At 42.6% G+C, this 22754-nt stretch overlaps 1 protein-coding gene across 4 annotated transcripts in view; it reads right to left on the reverse strand.

The window, feature by feature from the left end:
* MDGA2 (MAM domain containing glycosylphosphatidylinositol anchor 2) overlaps positions 1–22754 on the reverse strand; it is a 392414-nt gene that overhangs the window by 101077 nt on the left and 268583 nt on the right. For all 4 annotated transcript variants that reach the window (XM_075843991.1, XM_075843990.1, XM_075843989.1 and 1 more), the window contains exon 6: positions 18695–18964. In XM_075843991.1, coding sequence (XP_075700106.1) covers positions 18695–18964 — 270 coding nt within the window. The remainder of the gene's footprint in view (positions 1–18694; positions 18965–22754) is intronic.

Raw genomic sequence — 22754 nt, forward strand, 5'->3', positions numbered from 1 at the left:
GCCGCTGCCTCATGGGTAATGCTTACTTACTGTGCATTTTGCTCATTAGGACACAGCTATGATCAATGGGTCTAATGCCACTTCTGTTTTTTGGCTTTGGCTGGTATTGAATCTTATCCCCATTCACTTCAATGGAGTTGCACTGCAATACCAGACACAGATCGTGACCAGGAGTGGCGCTATTTCTAGAGAAAGTTTACACTTTTTTCTAGCCCCTGCCCAACCAATGAAAAAAGTTTTTCCACCAAAGAGATTTATAACATATCCACCTATCCACCTGGGATCCCAACCTTTTGGGATAGCAGAGGTCTCGTAATCTCAGATCTACCAGGTGAGGTGGCCCTGGCTCTCTAAATCCAGGCAGAGATTTAATTGGAGAAGAGGCCACAAATATTCACAACTTTCTGCATTCAAGTCAACAAGAGTTATGGAAAACAGCCAAGCCAACTTGAATAGCCACCTCGTCATTCAATCTCTGTCTGGATGTGACTGCTAGGGGCTGCCATATCTGACAGTTCACGGGTCGGGGACTTCAGGTCGGGGACTTCAGCCAGTGTAGAACATTACTGACAAAATATGGTATTTAATATAGTTGCATGTTACACACCATATTGCAGACCAAAATGCACATAAAGCCTTATACTGCACATAAAGCCTTATTAAACATGAAGCCTTATACTGCAGCTCTGCCTGTTTAGATTGTCTATTGTTCACAAGCAGAAGCCCACCCAAACCTACCAAGAGAGCTGATGTTCATTTCATCAATGGTTATTAAGGTATTATATATACTACAACTAAAGTTATCATTTAATTGCCACACTTATACTGTACTGAGCCTCAATAAGGGGGTGCTTGGAGATCAGCTTATTGGTGCCATTTTTATTTAAGAGTCATGGAGTCAAGTGATGTCTCTTGGGCAACCATCTGAGAGAGTCGCCCTTCTTTGCAAACAACTTGTACGTCCCTGAGCTAGGGAAGTGGATCTTCTGATTAAGCAAATGGGGTTGGGAAGATAAATGTGTAGGGCTAGTCTCCTGATGGTTCCAGGATACCAATGGTGTGGACCAAGCGATGGGTGCCATCTTAGTTTTCCTATTGGGTACATTTTTCCCCTAGACTGTATAAGAATATAATACTGTTTACAGAAACACCACATCCTCAGGTCTACCGGATGACATCACAGCCTTAAATATTACGAACATTTATAATTCGTACAAGTATAGGACTACTCTTCTATCATTGCAACTGATGGAAACTATCCTATGGGTCCTGGTGAGAAGACTGTAGTTACTGCTGTCTATTCCTGAACTGCGAGGCAAATGTTCTAATAGTTTGCACTCATTTCCATTCCATTCTGGAAGAGAATTCATCATCTGCTCACAGAGTCTTGTCTCAGCTGTTGTAATATGCACTGACCAGTCTCGGGTGAAATTGAGAACATGCTGCATTTTCCCTTTTCCTCGATCTTCTCATATTCAGATGCGTGTAACCAATGAAGTGTGACACTGTATTTCATCAACACATAACACGTGGATCGTACACCTCTATGAAAATACATTTATTTAGAAGCGGTGACTTCGGTGATAAGAAAAAGAAGTGTCAGAGCGATTCAGCAATGTTTTAACCCTCATGGTGCATACACTTGAAGTAGATCACTTTTTCTTCTTTGTTTTTCATAGGGCGACATGGTGGCACGATAGATAGCAATGCTGCCTTGTAGTGCATGGTCCATGCGTACGATGACGAGGGTACGATGTCTGTGGAGCCACTGGTCAATTAGGTCTCTTTGAGGGCTAGATTAGAGTTTGTTTCATACCGCCGCAATATGGCCGCAGTTCATTATGTTCGCATTACCCGGACCCCCTGTGGTTCTACTAAGCCAATTTCCAGTAGAACACAGACACTAAAATGTGTCCGGTCTTGTGAAACCGGACTTAACATGGTCGTGGTGGGAAGAGACACAGTGGAACAATGGCTCTGCACATATTGCACCCTAGTGTGACACATAGCCATGTGCTATATGGAGCCATTGTTCTTTTGGGTCTCTTTTCACCAGGATGAGTTTATGGTTGGTTTCATGTGGGTGTAACATGGTCCCATCTTAGAATCTGTGTTCTACTGATTGAAAGTTAGATCCCCATATAACCCCATAGTGATGTATGGTTGGTTCAGTAGTTGGGTAGTTCGGGTTGTGTCTGACAAGGATACGATATGTGTGGAGCCATTGTTCAATTGGGTCTTTTCCCATCAGGTCAAGATTAGGGTCGGTTTCCCGCAATGTAACATGGCCGCATTTTAGAAATCATGTTCTACTAAACTAAGCTTAGATTATTATACAGTAGGAACCCTACAGTAATGTATGTTTGGTTCAGTAGAGCCAGTGGTGGTGGGGGGGGGGGGGTCTAGGTAATACTGACCTAATATAGATTGTAAACTGCGCCAGTAATACGCGTTTGTGAAACCGACCTTCATCTGGTCCTGATGGGGATATAACAATAACTCATCGTACACTCGTCAGACTGAGACCCCTGAACCAGCCATTACAAGGCAGCAACCCTTCACTGGGGTAATATCCCCATTGTCCCACAACATCTAGATCTAAGATTCAAATCTACCTCCTGCACCATCATAACCCACAATTAGGTGCCCATATGAGAATACACATGGCAATGAATCTAAATGCAGCCTCCGCTTTCTGATTTGCTAGTCTGAGGCGGGTTGGTCTTGGGAATCTCCCGGGCATTTACCCCCAAAAATTAAAAAATAAAATTCTAAAAAAAATAAAAAAATTGATATAGAAATCCCTAAGATAGTCCTTTTTCTGAGTTACCTGAGCCTAGTACATGAGTAATAGATTGGGGGTGACAAGTCACCTTCACAGTCACTACATTGAATGATTCATTCTTTTGTATTTTTTTTTACAAGCCAATAGGCCTCAGTAAATAATTCACCTTATAGAACTTAAAAAAGAAAGGCTGCAGCATTTAACCTTCATAAGCATTTCATTTGAATAATTATATTTTAATAGTGACCCAAAATTCTACCAATTTGCAAATGAGCTCCTACTACACAATGTTCGCACAAATCACATACGACTTCATAGCACCAGCACAATACTTTGATCCGGTGATATGTATGTAAGAGAACCCAAGCCGCGGCCTATATAAAAGCGACGTGTAGCTTGTGAACGTCATTGTAATTAAAGCTTTGAAGATGAAATGACATGAACATGTGTTCCCGCTAGATAAATATGCCTAGCATGCTGTATGGTCAGTCCATAGTCAAGAATTAATTCATTCCTTCTGCACGGAACAATCTAGATTTCCGTAATAACTCAGTGTGGACTATATCACCAGACATTCAGGTTATGTCTATACTATAGAACTGTTCTAAGAATATATAACCATTAAATTGACTAAGCCATAGGATTCTTATCATTTTAAAGGTTAACTAAAAGTTTAATAAAATTGTCAGAAGTTTTGATCCGAGCACTGCGACCCCCACCAATCGCTAAAACAAAGCGGCAGAAGAGTTCGTGTGAGCGCTCAGCCGCTTCGTGCCTTTTTGGCTTTTTCCAGAAAGCCGATGTATCAGAGTGCGGGCTTATAGACTTTCTATTGAGTCCATACTCCGATACATTGATTTCCGGAATAAGCCAAACAGAAACGAAGCGGGTGAGTGATCACACGAACGCTTGCCACTTAGTTTCAGCGATTGGTGGAAGTCTCAGTGCTCGGACCCAGGGCCGCCATCAGGGGGGTATTAGGGGTACTTCTGTAAGGGGCCCGGCCAAACCTAATTGAAAGGGGGGCCCGGCAACTGCCACGACTTGCATTGGGGCCTGTTCTTTTCACCAAAGTTATGTCGTGAGCTGCGGGCCCCCCTCTCGTCGTGGGGGCCGTCAAACACCGCCCGCTTGTGCGCGCGCCCGCCCGCTTGTGCTCGCGCGCGTAACCGCGAGCGCGCACACCCGCGAGCGAGACGCACCAACGGGCACACAAGGACAGCGACGTAGAGACAGCTTACCTGGGCCGCCTCCTCCTCCGCCTCCTAAGCCTCGTCCTCCTCCTCCTAAGCCTCGTCCTCCTCCTCCTCCTAAGCCTCGTCCTAAGCCTCGTCCTCCTCCTCCTCCTCCTAAGCCTCGTCCTCCTAAGCCTCGTCCTCTCTCGTCCTCCTCCGCCTCCTCCTCGTCCTCCTCCGCCTCCTAAGCCTCCTCCTCCTCCTAAGCCTCGTCCTCCTCCTCCTCCTAAGCCTCGTCCTCCTCCTCCTCCTAAGCCTCGTCCTCCTCCACCTCCTAAGCCTCATCCTCCTCCGCCTCCTCCTCGGCCTCCTCCTCCGCCTCCTCCTCGGCCTCCTCCGCCTCCTCCGCCTCCTAAGCCTCGTCCTCCTCCGCCTCCTAAGCCTCGTGCTCCACCGCCTCCTCCTCCGCCTCCTAAGCCTCATCCTCCTCGTCCACCTAAGCCTCCTCCTCCGCCTCCTCCTCCGCCTCCTCCTCCGCCTCCTAAGCCTCGTCCTCCTAAGCCTCGTCCTCCTCCGCCTCGTCCTCCTAAGCCTTATCCTCCTCCGCCTCCTCCTCCTCCGCCTCCTAAGCCTCGTCCTCCTCCGCCTCGTCCTCCTAAGCCTCCTCCTCCGCCTCCTCCTCCGCCTCCTAAGCCTTGTCCTCCTCCGCCTCGTCCTCCTAAACCTCCTCCTAAGCCTCCTCCTCCTCCGCCTCTGCCTCCTAAGCCTCGTCCTCCGCCTCATCTGCCTCCTAAGCCTCGTCCTCCTCCTCCTTGTCCTCCTCCGCCTCGTCCTCCTAAGCCTCGTCCTCCTAAGCCTCATCCTCCGCCTCCTAAGCCTCGCCCTCCTCCGCCTCGTCCTCCTCCGCCTCCTAAGCCTCGTCCTCCTCCGCCTCGTCCTCCTCCGCCTCGTCCTCCTCCGCCTCGTCCTCTGCCTCCTAAGCCTCGTCCTCCTCTGCCTCCTCCGCCGCCTCTTCCTCCTCGTCCTCCTCCTCCGCCTCATCCTCCTCCGCCTCGTCCTCCTCCGCCTTGTCCTCCTCCGCCTCGTCCTCTTCGTCCTTCTCCGCCTCCTATGCCGCCTCCTCCTCGTCGTCCTCCTCCTCCTCGTCCTCCTCCGCCTCGTCCTCCTCCGCCTCCTCCTCCTCCTCCGCGTAGCTGCGTAAGGAAAGGGGGAGGAGTCCAAATGTAGCGCGGCGGCAGGCGTTCTACGATCCCCGCCATTTCTGGAGCCTGGCTGGAGGTGAAGGACTAGACGTCTGGACCGAAGACATCGCCTGGAAGACATCGCCTGACAACGAGGACTGGAGTGGGAGCCAGCAGCTCTTCTGACACAGTGAGTAAAGTGTCTCAAAGTGCTGTTTATGTATGGCCCTGTTCACACAAAGTATTTTGCAGGCAGAAAAATTCTGCCTCAATATTCCTTAAAGAATTTTGAGTCAGATTTTGACCTGCCCACACTATCTTGCTGCGTTTTTTTGCTGCGTTTTTTGCCTGCGGCGATTGAGGACAGCAGACAAAAAACGCAGCGAAAAAAAAATGCATTTTCTGCCTCCCATTGATTTCGATGGGAGGTCAGAGGCGGAACCGCGGCAAGAAAGGACATGCCGCTTTTTATTTTTTCCGCGACTGGCTCCCATTGATTTCAGATTAAATCAATGGGAGGCGGTTTTGGATGTTTTGTGGCCCTGATTCCGACGCAGTGTCCGAGTGAACTGGGCCTTATTGTTAGGGTAGGAACACACTAGGCGTGAACACTGCGGATTTTATGCAACACGTTTTATTGCGGAAAATCCGCAGCGTATAACAGTCGCAGCAGAGTGGATGAGATTTGAACAAATCTCATCCACACGCTGCAAATTTTTTTTACCTGCGGTGTGGTTTTTTAAGTCAATTTATGCTGCAGAATCACTGCTCCTCTGTTGCGGAAATGCTGCGCTTCTGCCGCAAAAATCACAAATGAGAAAAAAAAAGGTATTTTTTTTAATTTATAAAAAAGTTTAGACTTACCCCGGCCGTAGTACTGGCGACGCGATCCTCTATTCTTAGCGCAGCCCGGCCTCCTGTCATGACGTTTCATCCCATGTGAATGCTGCAGCGGTCACATGGTCTACAGCCCAGGAGGCCGGGCTTCGTTCAGAAGAGAGACGCGTCGCCTATACTACGGCCGGGGCAAGTCTAAACTTTTTTCTCCCTGCAGGATTCCCGCAGCGGACACGCCTCACGAAACCTGCGCCACTATTTGGTGCGGTTTTTTTCTGGCGGAATTCCCAGCGGCTACCGGGGCGGATAAGCTGTGGAGTTTTACTCAGCATATCCGCCTAGTGTGTTCCTACCCTTATGATGTCGCTCCTGGAGCTGCTGCCTGTCTCTAAATAGGCAGTTGGTCTAGTAGAATTTGCAATTATTTTTTTCTGTGAACCAGCTTAAAAAAAATACAAAACTTTTGTGTGAGGCTGCTGGATTCACACGAGCATGTTCGGTCCGTAAAGGACGGAACGTATGTCGGCCGCCAGTCCCGGACTGAACACACTGCAGGGAGCCGGGCTCCTAGCATCATAGTTATGCACGATGCTAGGAGTCCCGGCCTCTCCGCGGAACTACTGTCCCGTACTGAAAACATGATTACAGTACGGGACAGTTGTCTGGCAGCGAGGCAGGGACTCCTAGCGTCGTACATAACTATGATGCTAGGAGCCAGGCTCCCTGCAGTGTGTTCGGTCCGGGACTTGTGGCCGAAATATGTTCGTGTGGCGTGTGTCGCAGTACAATGTAGTTACATCCTCAGGATAGGCCATCAATAGCTGATGGGTCGGTCCGAGCGCTGCTTCCTCTTCATTTCTACTTGCTGTGAATCGTCGTCACGGATGTAGCAGTGATTCACAGTATTGCAGCCTTCACACAATGAAGTGAATGTGAGAAGGCTGCAATACTCTGATTTGCACTACATCTGTGTCGACGATTCTCAGAGAGCAAGTAGAAATGAAGGGGTAGCATGATATAGTGCTGGACGGAGTACCGTTAGCAGGCGGTGCCACGGTAGGGGGGCCCAGAAAATTTAGCTGTAAGGGGCCCTGAAATTCCTGATGGCAGCCCTGCTCGGACCCCCACCAATCAAAACTTCTGACATGTCAGAAGTTTGTCAAATGTTTAGTTACACTTTAATGACTGTATTATACACACATATAGATATACAGATGATTACGTCAAATAACAAACTCAGGTTTACTACTCTGTTGCATTAAAAGGGCTGTTATATTATCTTTTGGAACGAGGCCGGTCCAGCGATCAGCTGTTATGGTCAAGGTAAGTTGTGGCCAGCTGTATATTTCCGGCCACTGCGGTAAAAATGTTGTATAACATAGTGACTGTCACGGTTCCATTAAACGCAAAAAGCTATTATAGTAACACTTGGTGAAAGCTATCTAATAAGCAACCTCTGAGGTCGACCCTTTCTCTAGAGGAGCCCTACCTACAGCAAGACTGCCACCCTGATAAGAGTGCCCCCACTATCAGGAACCTCCTAGTAACCCGGAGCGATCCCTCTAAGCAGCTACGGAATATTAGGATGAACACTGGGCAGCCGCTGACTGGCAGTACAAGAAGAATGGTACCTAAACAGGAGAACCAGAAAAGCCCTTGATAAATCCAGCAGGAAAATAACAGGATATTATCCACTCCACATTAAACCAGAAAGGACCGAAGTCAAACAAAACAACGGAACTGACAAGCAGAGACAATTCTATTACTGAAGTTCATATATAAACGTAGCGATGTGTAATTGTCATAATAAAAGGCAAAATGGATGGAAGCGGGACAGAAAAGGTTGAAAGCCCAGATGCACAACAACGCAGGAGGAAAAATACATAAGAGTCTATATTTTGAGAAACATAAGCCTTTCAGCTGTTGTGAAATATCTATCTATCTATCTATCTATCTATCTATCTATCTATCTATCTATCTATCTAACTATCATCTATCTATCATCTATCTATCTATCTATCTATCTATCTATCTATCTATCTATCTATCTATCTATCTATCTATCTATCTATCTATCTATCTATCTATCTAATATCTATCTATCTATCTATCTATCTATCTATCTATCTATCTATCTATCTATCTATCTATCTATCTATCTATCTATCTAATATCTATCTATCTATCTATCTATCTCATATCTATCTATTTCATATCTATCTATCTATCTATCTATCTATCTATCTATCTATCTATCTATCTATCTATCTATCTATCTATCTATCTATCTATCTATTTCATATCTATCTATTTCATATCTATCTATTTCATATCTATCTATCTATCTATCTATCTATCTATCTATCTATCTATCTATCTATCTATCTATCTATCTATCTATCTTCTACTAACTATAATGACAGGAAGGAGGTGATGGGAAAGTGAGCCCTAATCTACCCACCGCCCTGTCCCTACCTACTTGCAACGACCCGCCCTAGGCGACGGGGTACAACTGGGCGGCGGTCCCTACGCTGTCTAAGTGCACGGGAGAACAAACAGGGAACACGCAAGGGAAGGGGCAGTAGCCACGGAACGCCACGAGGAAACGGAGCGGTGAATGGGAGTCAGGACCAGGAGGAAGTGAGTATACCAACGTGGGCACGGAGACAGAAGCAAGCCAGGGGCAAAGCAAGGCAGGTTAAGCGGAACTGCAGCAAGGCAGAAGCACGGCAGAAGCAGGCTGGAGCGAGCAGCAGTGAGGCCAGGAATCCAGAAGAATTACAAGCAATGAGGAAGAGAACAGGGCAGGTAATAAAGGACAGGGGGCGGAGCTAACTCCGACTGACCAGGCCGCGATAGGCTCTCCCACTCCTGAGCCTGCCACCCTGGTTGGTGGGAGACGATGTCAGTCGAACAGGTGTGGCCTCAGGTGTGGATTGATTAATCCCAGGAGTATACCTGGACGTAGTACCTGGCAGATCCCTAACACTAACCATGCATTTTATATAAGTTAAGTGTATATCCAACTTCGAGCACCATTTTACAGTTTATATACAGATATCATCTATTAAAAGTTGAGTAACTGTGTAAAAACATTACTTATCTTGCACTGACCCAGAGTTGTATAACACTCCAGAGCTGCATTCACAATTCTGCTGGTTGTCATTGGAAATAAACAACTAGAGAGCTACAGTTTGCAGACCACTTTCCTATAGTTCCTAAGGTGGGGCCTTCCTTAAATACCACATGTCAAATCATCTTAAGAGATGACTCTGAAATCCTGTTCTATCGGCTGTAGAGATGTAATGAAATGACCAAAATGAAAGCTGGCAAATACATAGCAAAAAGGCGAAATTTGGCAAAAAGAAAACAAAACAGACATTGAATAGTGATTGACTGGAAAAGAGTTTTATGGGAGAGAGTTTTATGGACCAAGATTGAGGCATTTCCATCAAAAGGTAGAACATAAGTGAGATGTTGAGCTAATAGAAAGATGGTGAAGGAGAGCTTGAGCCTTCTATCAAGTATGGTGGAGGAAATGTCATACCTTGTGGTCAGACCTTGAGTGGTGCCAATTTCATCATGAGTAGCACGAGGATCTCAAGCTACTTTTAAGCTATCTGGTATAAGGACTTGTTATGAAAGGTCCTTCAAGAGGACAACACATAAAATCATATTTTTCCCAATATTTCTTTCTACAAACAACTCCTATTAACAAAGGAGCCTTTATCCAGTTTATTGTCCCTTTAACAAACAGGTGGTGGCTATCTTCCAGAAGAAAAGACAAGCCCTCAGATAAGTAGATCTTTGCCTTCGAGACATTTAACCATAGACACCGTGTTGGTACATTACATAGTGACAAGTGCTCATTTGCTATTCTGTATTATAAACTTTTAGGATTAATGAGGCATACGCTTCTGCTGAGTACCTTATGGCCTTCAATGTTGGATCACCAGATGGTTACGATTCCCCTGGAGTGTCCTTTTGTTATTACTAAAAAAACTGGCAAGTTTGAAATCAGCAATATCAGAAAAAATACAAGCATCACATTAAGCTATTTCCGCAAAGAATAAAGTGCGCTATATCTGAAGGAGCAAAGTCTGCATGAGTTTTTACAATGCTCCTTTGTAGTAGCTCATCCCAAGTTTAGGAAACAAAAAGAAACCATGTACCAGATGGCCACAAAACTCCTCAAAATCTAGGCATGCTATTAAAGAAACCTTCACATTATGGATTTGTACATGCCGTTCTTCAACTTTTTACAAAGAAGGAAAATCCAAAAAGTTACCACCAAAAATGAAGGGATGAAGATGACTTTGATGAATTTATACTTTGCTAATCCTCTACTGTGAAAGATCCCGTGGTAACTTTTAGGCTAAGGAGGTTTTCATACCAGATACCTTTATGGGATATCAAAAGGATAGGCCATAAATGACCGGAGAGGGTTCGACGACTGTGACCCCTGTTGATCACTATATGAAAGGGCCGTGGTATTCTTTCGTGCTTAACTTAACTTGATCAGCTCTAGCCTGGGAACACAAAGTAACCCTACTGATAGGTATGGGCTGACCTCGTGTCTACATGGAGAAGCCAAGCCCAGAAATCAGTAGCTGAAAGGGCATGATGCATAGAAGAGTGCTACAGATTTTTTTTAGTGAATAAATCAATAAATTAATCTAGTTGGGAAACCCATTTAAATGGGTTTTATGAGATTAGAAATGAGTTCTACCAGACACAGCATCACTCTTGTCCATGGGCTGTGTCTGGTATTGCAGCTCAGCCCCATTCAAATAAGACGCATGCCATTAAGAGTGGTGCCGTTCCTGCATAAAATCAGCTATATTTTTTAAATTAAATACAGGTCCTTTAAAACATGGGTGGGGCTGTGACAACCTAATTATTTTTCTTCATTGAAAAAGCATATTTTTTTCTTCGATAACTAGCAAAGCAGTGTTTGGGTGCCGAAAAATCTTATGGGAGCCTTCTGGCACTTATGATTAGCTGAGAGGGGTCAGTAAGGGTAAAATCTGGATTTGGATAATGAGTGTAAAGTGCAAACTATTTATGGTTATGTCTAATGTAACAGTCCGTGCCTCAGACAGAGAGACCGAAGCTGTACTTCACACAAGAAGCGTGATTCACTGTAATGTAAGATAATTAAAAGAACAATATAGAGAGGAAGAAGAGGGGGAGGGTCAGTAAGAAATAGTGGAAATTGTGACTAACAAGCAGCTTGATAGACCTCATTACTGTGCATACAGATTGGTTTCAGAACAAGCCATTGAGTCATAATGGAGTTCAAACCACTTTCAGATAATATGAGTTGCAACCCCCTCCAATAATTATATGCCAAGTTTTATGAGCAATATATATATGTTCGCTTTGCTTCCGTCACAACTTTTTTTTTTACAATTAAACTGCACCTCTAGTTATACTCAAGAAAGTGGAATAATGGATTCTGAATTATTTCTTCATCTACAGATGTGTCCTTCCTTACCTTTCCTTTAATATCAACATTTCCTAAAATATGTGACGCAAATTGATCAACTTTCCAAATAACATGATTTCACGATACTCTGTCGCGAGATGTGTATGCTATGTGTCTATGTGTGGCCACCCAGTGGTTGGGATGTGAGTTGCAGTCTGTCAATGGATTTGGTAGCACATTGCGATGTTGTATTGAAATGGTTACATGCGAAATTTGAGTCCTTAACCAAAGTTAAGCAAAGGTAAGGATGGACACATCTATATGTTATATATTATTGGATTCTTTGATGCCCTATAATCGTCAAATTTTATGAAAGGAAATGCACCAACAATATTGCAAATTTACACTGGCATTAAACTGATTGCAAGCCGAAACCTAGTCGGCTAAGACGTTATAGGAGGGGTCCTCCATTCAAGACCCTCATCTATTAGCCGGCGCAGAGATCAACTACAAATAGTATCTTTCACTCAGGAGAAACCGACACATCTGTGCAATATACAGACAGTTCATTGATGTGTAATTCTACATTTTGCCTGTGGTGGCGCTGCAGTAAAATTGAACACTTGCTACCAGGTTCCCCTCAGATTACAGCTGATCGCTGGGGGACCTAACAGCTAGACACCAGCTTATAGTTAGGAACCCTTCTAACAAAACGGGATTGTTAGAGTCACTTTGTAAATACATTGTATTTTGATCGGGAATAATCCAGATCCGGAACAAGTGCCCTTTTACACCTGCCAATTATTGGCAAATGAACGCTCACAGAACGCTCACTCTCGATAATTGTCCTGTGTAAACAAGGCAATGATCAGCCGATAAACTGGCAAATCTTGTTCATTGGCTGATTGTATAGTTTTAAATGCCAAAAATATTATTGTTGTAGGCAGCACATCTTGGTGTGTAAACAGGGAGACGTGCTGCCGACATGATAATAATGTATGGGGACGAGCGATCGGAGTAACGAGCGCTCGACCCCATACTAGCCCCTTGAGAAAGGAGCCAACAAGCGGCAATCAACGAGCTGTCTCGTTGATCGGCGCTCGTTTACATGGCCCACGTCGGGCCGTGTAAAGTACCTTAACAGTCCGTCTTCAACTCCAGAGCTGGATTCACGGTTTTGCAGGCTATCCTAGGAAACAGTCAACAACCTTGTTGATCGAAAAACATCTATAACAGCTCAGCTGAGTTTCTGTATTATATAGGGGTAGTTTGTTTTTCCTACACCAGATGACTTTGCAGTACCTGATGTACAGAGTATACATTTTTTTAGAATGAAAATCAACAGTACAATTTCAGTGCAGACACTGAACCAGCAGGGTATCATACAGAAGTTCAGCACTGAAGCACGCAGAATTGTGAATGCAGCTCTGGAGTATAACACAAGCTGTAACTCAGGATCAGTACAAGATAAATGACACGATGCATTTAGGCCTCATGCACACGACCGTAAAAACTCCCGTTATTACGGGTCGTAATCACGACCCGTAATAACGGGCTCATAGACTTCTATTGGCGACGGGTGCCTTCCCGTTTTCTCACGGGAAGGTGCCCGTGCCGTTGAAAAAGATAGAACATGTCCTATTTCAGGCCGTAATAACGGCACGGACAGTCCATAGAAGTCTATGGAGCTCTCGTAATAACGGGTGGCTACATGTGTGCACCCGTCATTACGGCAGCGTTGCTAAGCGACGTCAGTAAATAGTCACTGTCCAGGGAGCTGAAAGAGTTAACTGATCGGCAGTAACTCTTTCAGCACCCTGGACAGTGACTACCGATCAGTATAAACCTGTAAAAAATAAAAATAAAAGACGTTCATACTTACCGACAACTTCCTGCTTCCGCCAGTCCGGTCTCCCGCCCGTTGCCTTGGTGACGCGTCCCTCTCGACATCCGGCCCGACGTCCTGGATGACGTTTCAGGCCATGTGACCGCTGCAGCCAATCACAGGTCAATCACAGGCTGCAGCGGTCACATGGACTGCCGCGTCATCCAGGGATGTCGGGCTGGATGTAAAGAGAGGGACGCGTCACCAAGACAACGGCCGGGTAAGTATGAATTTCTTTAACTTTTATTACAGAAAAGGCTGTCCCTTCTCTCTATCCTGCACTGATAGAGAGAAGGGGCTGCCGATTAGTGCAGTGCTATTTTGCCGCCAAAAACGTGCTCGTAAATACGGGTGGAATACGTGTGACACCGGACCCATATTTACGTGCACGGATTCGTAAATACTGGTGCAAAACGGGTGGAATACGTGTGACACCGGACCCGTATTTACGCCAGTATTTACGGGTGGGAAAAAATACGGTCGTGTGCATGAGGCCTTAAAGTGAAAATATTCATTCTACATGCAAACACACACTTGAAAATATTTACCATGAACCGGCCAGAGACTGAAATGACTATAGTCACATTTCACATAGAGGAGCACTCAGTATATGACACATGAGTGACGTCTGCAACCAATAGGAAAGCATCTGGTGGAACAGTCAACCTTTAAAGTCGTATCCTTTAAACACATCGTAATAATTAGCTTGCCGACGTATATTCATCCACCATATACACAAACATTTCAATATCAAGTAATTATTTTTCGGTTATGAGAACTGATGCATTCACATTTTCAATTTAAATGCAAATATTTTTAATGGTTCGCTCACAGTTTTCTGTGTTTTTGTCTGAGGTTGAAAAAAAGAAGAAGAAATAAATAAGAGAACTTTTCCTTTTGAATATATATGCAGGAGACAAATGTCAGTTTTCACAGTGAATGAGCAAATTGACTTGTGTTTCCAGTCTAGCCGGCCTTACTTCATGGAGTTTATTCTAAATTCCCTCTACTCCTTCATTATAGAACAATATATCCCTGGATGTGAAGTGTAACAATTGCTAAAAATAAGTTTGTTGACTCGCAGAGTCAATACTTGACAAGTTAGGATACAATTAATAATTATATTGACTCCACCCATATCTAATAAAACTCCACCTCATTGGCTGGTCATAAACTTGGACTATCCCAGAAGGACTAAGACAGCTGGTCAAAATGTAGTCCTGAGGCTCCATCCACTTGACCGTAGTGTTTTTTTACTGTCTGCAAATACGGATCCGTTGTCATTCGCAAGTCGACCACAAGTCATCCGCATATTTGGCACGCTGTCCGCAAATACGTAGTGCATATGTATTTACTGATCGCGAAAAAGAAGGGAGGCTGCAAATGATGTCACCAACATGTCCCAACCCCTTAAAAAGGTCACATGATCGCTATACACATACGCTATTTTCTTGGGGAATTCCCTGCTGTCGCATAGCAACGTTTCCACAATTACGAACGGCTACGGATACAATTTCGCTGTCGCCCATAGACTTCTATAGTCGAGTCCGTGCTGTAATTGCGGATAAGAATAGGACATGTTCTATATTTTGCGGATCATTTCTACGGCCCAGATACACATCTGTAAATATACGGAAAGGTGTCCATGGCCTATAGAAATGAATTGGTCCGCATATTATCCATAATTACAGATAAAAACTACAATCGTGTGCATGGGGCCTAAAACTGTGACATTTCTTTAATCCAACATTTGATAATCCAGAATATTTATTAATTCTAATCCCAGTCGGTCATTAATGCTGGATTAAAAACATTTTACTGTAGCATCCACAATGGAAAAAGTACACATGTTGTAAATCATGTGTCACCATTTTTTATACAAAAATCTGTGCTGATTAATTTCTTAATATATCTTTATTGCAGTTAGAGCTCTGATTTTCTGATAAGGAGCGCCAAACCCGCTGTTATATGATAAAATTATAGCTACCTGCAGGCACCACTAGAGGGAGCTAAAGAACAAACTGCATACTGTTTATACATTAAACTCAGTAACAGAGCAGTATGTAGTAAGCTCCACAGCTCCCTCTAGTGGTGGCTACAGACAGACAGAAAATTATTCTTTATCCTATGTCTATCTATACAGGGGATTTGGATCCTTGTTTAAAAAAAATTGGAACTCCGACCATTATAAAGTTAAATCAATAAATTCGAGGAGATATTCCTTAAAACTTTTTATAGCTGGAATCAAACAATTTATTATATCCTTCTGAAACCAAGAGCCTCGGATTTAGTTAAATTTCTCTTCCAAGAACTAGAAAATACCCCCGACTCCCACCCCCACAGTCACCAGAGGATTTTGGTTTCTGACAGCCTTTTATTAATGTATGGATATCGATTCAACACTATGAAGAAAGACGATCTTTTCATCTTCATTGGGATGAATTATGTATTTCTGTGATTTCTACATTTCTCTGTAATGTTATATATTTATTTCATACCATGCAGATTCTGGCGACACATTGTTAGTATTCATACAATTTAGACATCATTACAATTTGAATGTGATACCGTAGCGGGCTGCCATGCATATAAAAATCCTAGGAGAGCAGCGGCAATGACCTATGGTTCCTACTGAATAACTTGGAGAGTAAATCAGCTTTGTTTATCCCCAGCCATTCTATCTTTGACTTTATTTTCCAGCTGCCTTAATTATCGTCACAGTCCACGGTTTATTTTTTTTCTTTTGTAATTTCTGTCTCTCGCGCATCTGTCTCTGACGGATGACTGTAGAAAATTCATCTCTGATTGTTTCCTTTCTATTCTACTTTTTTTTTTTGTTCTCATCCCCAGACCGTAGGACTCAGGGATAGAATTGATGGATGGGTCCCTCGAAACATTAAAGCAGAGCTGTCACTGGGGTGCGTCCATTTAACTGAGGGTAAATAAATACAAAAAACAACAACACATATATTTCTACGTAGGGATATCAAGAAAACGGTGTGCTCTATGCTGTGTATGTGCCACCTTAAAGGGCTTTACCGTCTCATAAAGGGATGGCACATCACAGTTAAGACTATACCATCAATTTCTGATTGGTCGGAGTCTGATCCTTAGAATATAGGAGCCTCAGCGCTGCTTTAGCGCTGCATCCACCTTGACATTTTTCCCTGCACAGCGGAGCTCCCGACTATGAAAGTGATGGCATAACTTAAATATATGACATCAATTAATGAAATGATAAAATCCCTTTAATGGCACACCATGTGGTAAGGCATGGTATTGCAAGTAATACTCAATTGTTATATCATCTATCTATCTATCTATCTATCTATCTATCTATCTATCTATCTATCTATCTATCTATCTATCTATCTATCTATCTATCTATCTATCTATCTAGCTCATATCTATCTATCTATCTATCTATCTATCTATCTATCTATCTATCTATCTATCTATCTATCTATCTATCTATCTATCTATCTATCTATCTATCGCATTACACGTATCACATGTACCACTGTACTATCTTTGTTCAGTGGTGCTTTATTAAGAGGGTGCGCTATCCACAAGACGTGAGAACTTTGCTTTAGGTGGCACCCTTCCCTGACTGCAGGGGGCAGTATTTTGGCATCTGTACACTGCAACCCTGCACTTTCAAATCTCAAGTTTGCATGGGGGAGGGGTCATTTCAATTTTTGCCTCAGGCAGCAAATGGCAAGAAGTCTCCTGGCTTTCGTAGATATATTATGTAGCTCAACTGGGATTAGTATGAAACCTCTTTACGAATGAGTCAATTCAACATATAGCAAATTTATCAGAACGTACAGGAGAACAGCTCCTCAGGATTAGATCTTTCGAGCACTGAGCCAAAGTTTTATTCTCAAACACGTTCTTAATTTCCATAAAGACGCAGCAAAATGTTGATTTCCACATGGTTTATTTTGCTAACATTTGCGTGAACACCTTGCACTGTATAATGAGAGTAATAGCCGTACACACAACAGTGCGAGTGTTTTTGTATTTTGCCATGTATTGGTTGGCACCTCTGCAAATATTCAGAAATGCAAACACATTGTCATTGGGATTTGCTGCATTAGCCTAGAGTAAGCCTGCGAAAATAAGCCGTCTAAAAATACACAGGAGTATTCTCTGTATATGTTATCATCTACAATGGAGAATTGGGAAGATATTTATCTTATCTCGGAAATAGAGTGGTTTCTGAAAAGACCATTTATTATTAGTACGCAATGCACGTGTAGCTATCGGGCATTCAGAGATAGCAGTCGTACCCGGACCCTAATGCCTGAGGACGGGTCAAAGACCCCTCTGCCACATAGAATGACCCCAGTATTATAAATAGAACATGGTAGGCGGGGGGCGCTATAACCAATTTTGTGTTAGAATCAAGGAGCTTCAAGTTACGTCTCTGCAGCCAGTATTGTGAAATTATCCCTATAATTGCCTTACAGTTCTTAAAGAGGTTGTCCAATGTTTTTTTTTTTGTATTGGCCATAGTCGGCCATGTTTTTAGACAAAATATCTTTCTAATTAATTTTTATAAAAAAAAAAAATCTACACCCTTTATTATTTCCCCTCTGTCTGGCTATAGCCACATGTAAACATTGCAGTTGAGGCTTAGCCCATACGTGGCCTCTCGTCCTCCCTCCGTACATTAAACGGAGCACAGCTCCATACAGCGGCCATGTGATCCCACGTCATTCAAAAGATTTGTACAGTTCCACATCTATTACTATTTGCAGCCATGTCGCAGGCTGATATGGCCGGTGTACGGAGCTCTGTATGGCCATGTATGAGTTGAGCCGGGTAAACAATGTTTACAGCTAGGGAAAAATTCAGAAAAGGGTACACTTTTTTTAATAAAAATCAAATAAAAAGTTAATTACTAGTCTCACAACCAAATAAAGGGGCAGTCCACTACTGAACAACTGATGACCTATCCACCGGATAGGTCATCAGTATATCATCGGTGAGGGTCCGACACCTGGACCCCGCACCGTTAAGCTGCTCCGGCTGCCTCCGGGCACCGGATGTTATGGCCCATTATGCGATGTATGGAGCCGGAAGCAGTTGGCTCCGTACATAGCATGGCGGCCGTGCTGCTGAACTGCAGCTCTGATGCTATTTTTTGGTCCTACAAATTTTTCATGCCTTCGAGGACAGAGAAGTTATATTGTATGGACAGTAACTAGCCCCTTCTGAATTTGCTAGCTTTGCATTGACTCGGTGCAGGTTCACACCACCCATAAGGCAGGATGATACGTCCAACCACCACCACTATGGGGATGCCAGTATAGCACATGCAACAATGACCATTACAGAGTCCTGCGTACTAAACACTCCATCCAGATCATAGGAAACAACAAGCTTTCATTTTCTTACCTCTTACTATTATACTAGTGGACTTTTTTGCAGGATTGCCGACATTGTTATTGGCGACACAGCTATAGGTTCCAGCATCTTCAGAGGTGATAGACGGTATAGTCAATGTTCCACTGTTTAATACAGCCTTTTGTGGAAGATTTCCAACAGATCTAACCCAAGTCAATGTTGGCGTTGGTTCTCCACCTGTCGTGACACACACTAGCGTTATTGTTTCACCCGGATTGACAACAATGGGATCTTCCACCAGAAGTTTAATAGAAGGAGATGCTGAAAATGAAGAGAAAGAAAAAAAATGAAATAATCCACTGTAAATTAGTAGTCACTTTTATGTATATTTGTGATACATTATACTAAATTTAAAGGGGTCGTCCCTTTTGGGCAATACATATTTTTTTGAAGGGTTCCATTACAATAAGTTGATCACAAAGTATCCCCCCTGCTTGGAACCGCAGTGATCAGCCGTAATTTGTGGTAAATCCTGCCCGGAAGTGTTCAATTTCCCAGCAGCGCCGTCAGAGGAGAAATGAAGCATTACACTGCTCTTTCCTATCAATGAGTTGTCTGTGTAATGCAGTACTGCTCTCTACTCTGGCCAAAAGATGAGGATTCTTAACAGAGGACCCCCCCTATTAACTCAGAATTCACTAATAGGTTATATAAAAATGTGTTTTCTAAACTGGACAACCCCTTTAATGATCCATATGGAAATATTATAATTTATTTTCGACAAATATCTTTTTTAATGAATTTTAAATTAACGAGCAATAACATATCATAGAAAATAGAATCATGACAGTTAATACCCTTATATATATTACATAACATTTCAGTGTATCTCTAGAAACATCAGGGAAAAGCCTAACAAAATAAACATATATACTCACAGAACCAAACAAATATGGCTGCTTTGGCAGGCCAAAAGTATAGTCAGTGATTATGTAGTCAAAAAAGAAATCACTGAAAAATCAGCTGATCAAAAAAATGACATAGTAAAACGTAACCTTTAATTCATAAATTGGGATAAAAAAGGGAAAATGATTATCCCTCCAAATAATGATGCAAAAAAAATAAAAAATAAGGGTGCGGGGAGAGCTTTTTTTTTCTTATTTTTCATTGAGTTGAGAGAACAAGAAAAACAACTGACCCTGGTATACCCTATGAGGTCACCCTTCCTAGTCAGTAATGTCCCTACTCAAGGGACGACGCCAAACTCCAACCTGTACCCTAGATACCCTATTAATGGCCTAGCCAATTCTTTATAGTGGATATCAGGTACAGATAGGCAAGTGCACAAATAGAAAAAGCAAATATGTGCAAAAACTTCAAACTGTGCACAACAATGGGTAGGCGCAAATGAAGAAAAATATATACTCATACAAAAACATACCACAACCACCAGACGGAGGTTGTGAATGATGAAAAAGAAATCAGTATGTCTAGAGAGGTGGCTCTGATTGACTTAAAATGATAAATATAATAAACTGCGTTCCAACGCGTTTCCCCTGAAACCTTCTCTGTACTACATACGTGAGCGCCTCACCCCACATGATACGTTGGTTTTATTTGCCGTTGTAAATTGCTGATAATGTTGAACCAGTAAGACTTTTTACATCCATTTCTGTTGCATTATGTCTTACATGTATTGATTTTGTTATTTGTTTTTTTGACTATTTCTTTTTGACTACTAGTTTTGTTCCCTGCTGAACCTGATAAATTTCAGGGGAAACGCGTTGGAACGCAGTTTATAATATTTATCTTTATAATTAAATCAGAGCCACCTCTCTAGACATACTGATTTCTTTTTCATCATTCACAACCTCCGTCTGGTGGTTGTGGTATGTTTTTGTATGAGTATATATTTTTCTTAATTTGCGCCTACCCATTGTTGTGATCAGTTTGAAGTTTTTGCACATATTTGCTTTTTCTATTTGTGCACTTGCCTATCTAGGTCCCATTGTACCTGATATTCACAATAAAGAAATGGCTAGGCCATTAATAGGGTATCTAGGGTATAGGTTGGAGATTGGAGTCGTCCCTTGAGTAGGGGCGTTACTCCGACTAGGAAGGGTGACCTGATAGGGTATACCTGGGTCAGTTGTTTTTCTTGTTCTCTCAACCCAATGAACAAAAGAAACCCTTATTATTATTATTTTTTTTGAATCATTATTTGGAGGGATAATAATTTTCCCTTTTTTATCCCAATTCATTAATTAAAGATTACATTTTACCGTCATTTTTTTGATCAGCTGATTTTTCTGTGATTTCAAAATATACATATAAAAAGAAATCGCAATTATATCCAAAAAGACAGAAGACATATCAAAGTAAACAGGACATGTGTCATTCTACACAGATTAACATTTAGTCATTACTGGTTCTATAGGGAAATGAGTCAGACCTAATATACAATATTTAATTCTAGACCCATACACATGTGTAAGGTATGAATAGATCTAAGAAGATGTATAGCAACCATAGCCCATGGGATCAGAAAGAAAGGTGAGCCAAGGAAGCCAAATTTTTGTATATTTACTTGGCTTCCGTTGAGCTAGGAAACTCAATTCCTCCATTCTTCAGATTTGGGCAATATTTTTCAGCCACTGCGAGACTGGAGGAGTTTCTTCTTTCCGCCAATAAAATGGACTCAAAGCTTTAGCGGCTAACAGTAAGTAGGACAATAGGGTTTTACCAGTGGAGTTGGTGGACTTCTGCGAGATATTTAAGAATAATAGAACTGGAGATAGGGAGGCTGCCTGTGGACACCATTGCTTAAGAATATGTTCTACCTTTTGCCAGTAAGGTTTGATCGGTTCACACTCCCACCAAATGTGAGTATAGGTTACAGTGTGTTTGTGGCATCTCTAACCCTCCGAAGGTATGGAGCTATCAACTCTGTAGAGTAAGGCAGGAGTTTTGTACCATCTACTTACAAGTTTATAACAAGTTTCCTGTAAAGTTACGCATCTAGAAGGTCCACAACTAGATCTATAGACTTGAAGAACGTCAGAAGAGCTGAGTTTACTGTTCAACTCTTTTTCCCATGAGCCAATATACGGTAATGGAGCATCTGTATCTAGAGAAAAAAGTTTCTTATATATTGTCAAGATAAGTGCGAGGCAGAAGTCAGGGATTCAAACCATGTCAGAGGTCTATTGATATTCCCTTGTTTCCATTGCATTTTATTGTTTGACGGTAATTGCATATAAAGTAAATGGGTCAGGTAGGCTCGAGGAAATTCCAATCGGAGCTGTTCCAGAGAAGGAAACGTACCATCCTGTAACAACTCTCCCAATACCTTCCCTCTCAACTTAGATTGCAGGGCAGTTTTGGTGTTGGGACTTAATTCTTGCCTATCAAGTCACCTAGTTTAGTCAACCGAGAGGGATTGGGGCATATTTCTTTATTTTTGAATAATTTTTTCCATACCTCTATGGATGCCTTTGTTAAAAAGTTTGCACGGGAAACGGTCCCATAGGAGTTAGTAGCACGTAATAAGATTTGTGTCAAGAAGGTGTCGCACATTTCTTCTTCAATAGATAAGTATCATTTCAGTTGTTATGCCAGTCTCTAATCCTACGTAATTGAGTAGCCTGATAGAAAGTCTTAACATTAGTGAGATTAAGACCTCCTAAGTGTTTAGGGCGATTTAAGGTCTTAAAGACTAAGCGATGTCCCTTGTTGTGCCACATATAATTAAGCATTTTACTATGTACTTTCTGGAAAAAAAGTTGTGGTAGGAAGATAGGCATCGCCTGGAGTACGTACGTTAATTTGGAAACTATCAACATCTTGAGTAAATTGCATCTCCCTACCCATGAAATATATGGAATTTTCCAATCAGTTATGGTCTTTTCCATGATAGTGAGTAAAGTTGAGGGAGAACCAAGAGTCTGGCGAGGGCGAGATTTTCAGGCCTAAATATTTAACATATTCTGAGGACCATGTGAAAGGAGAAGCTGCTTGTGCTGTCGACGCCATGTTTTTAGGGCATGTAATATTGATTACGTCAGACTTGTTTGGGTTCATTTTAAAATGAGAAATTATCCTGAAGCTTTCA

The sequence above is a fragment of the Rhinoderma darwinii genome, chromosome 12, assembly GCF_050947455.1.
Source record: "Rhinoderma darwinii isolate aRhiDar2 chromosome 12, aRhiDar2.hap1, whole genome shotgun sequence".
In the NCBI taxonomy this organism is placed as follows: domain Eukaryota; kingdom Metazoa; phylum Chordata; class Amphibia; order Anura; family Rhinodermatidae; genus Rhinoderma; species Rhinoderma darwinii.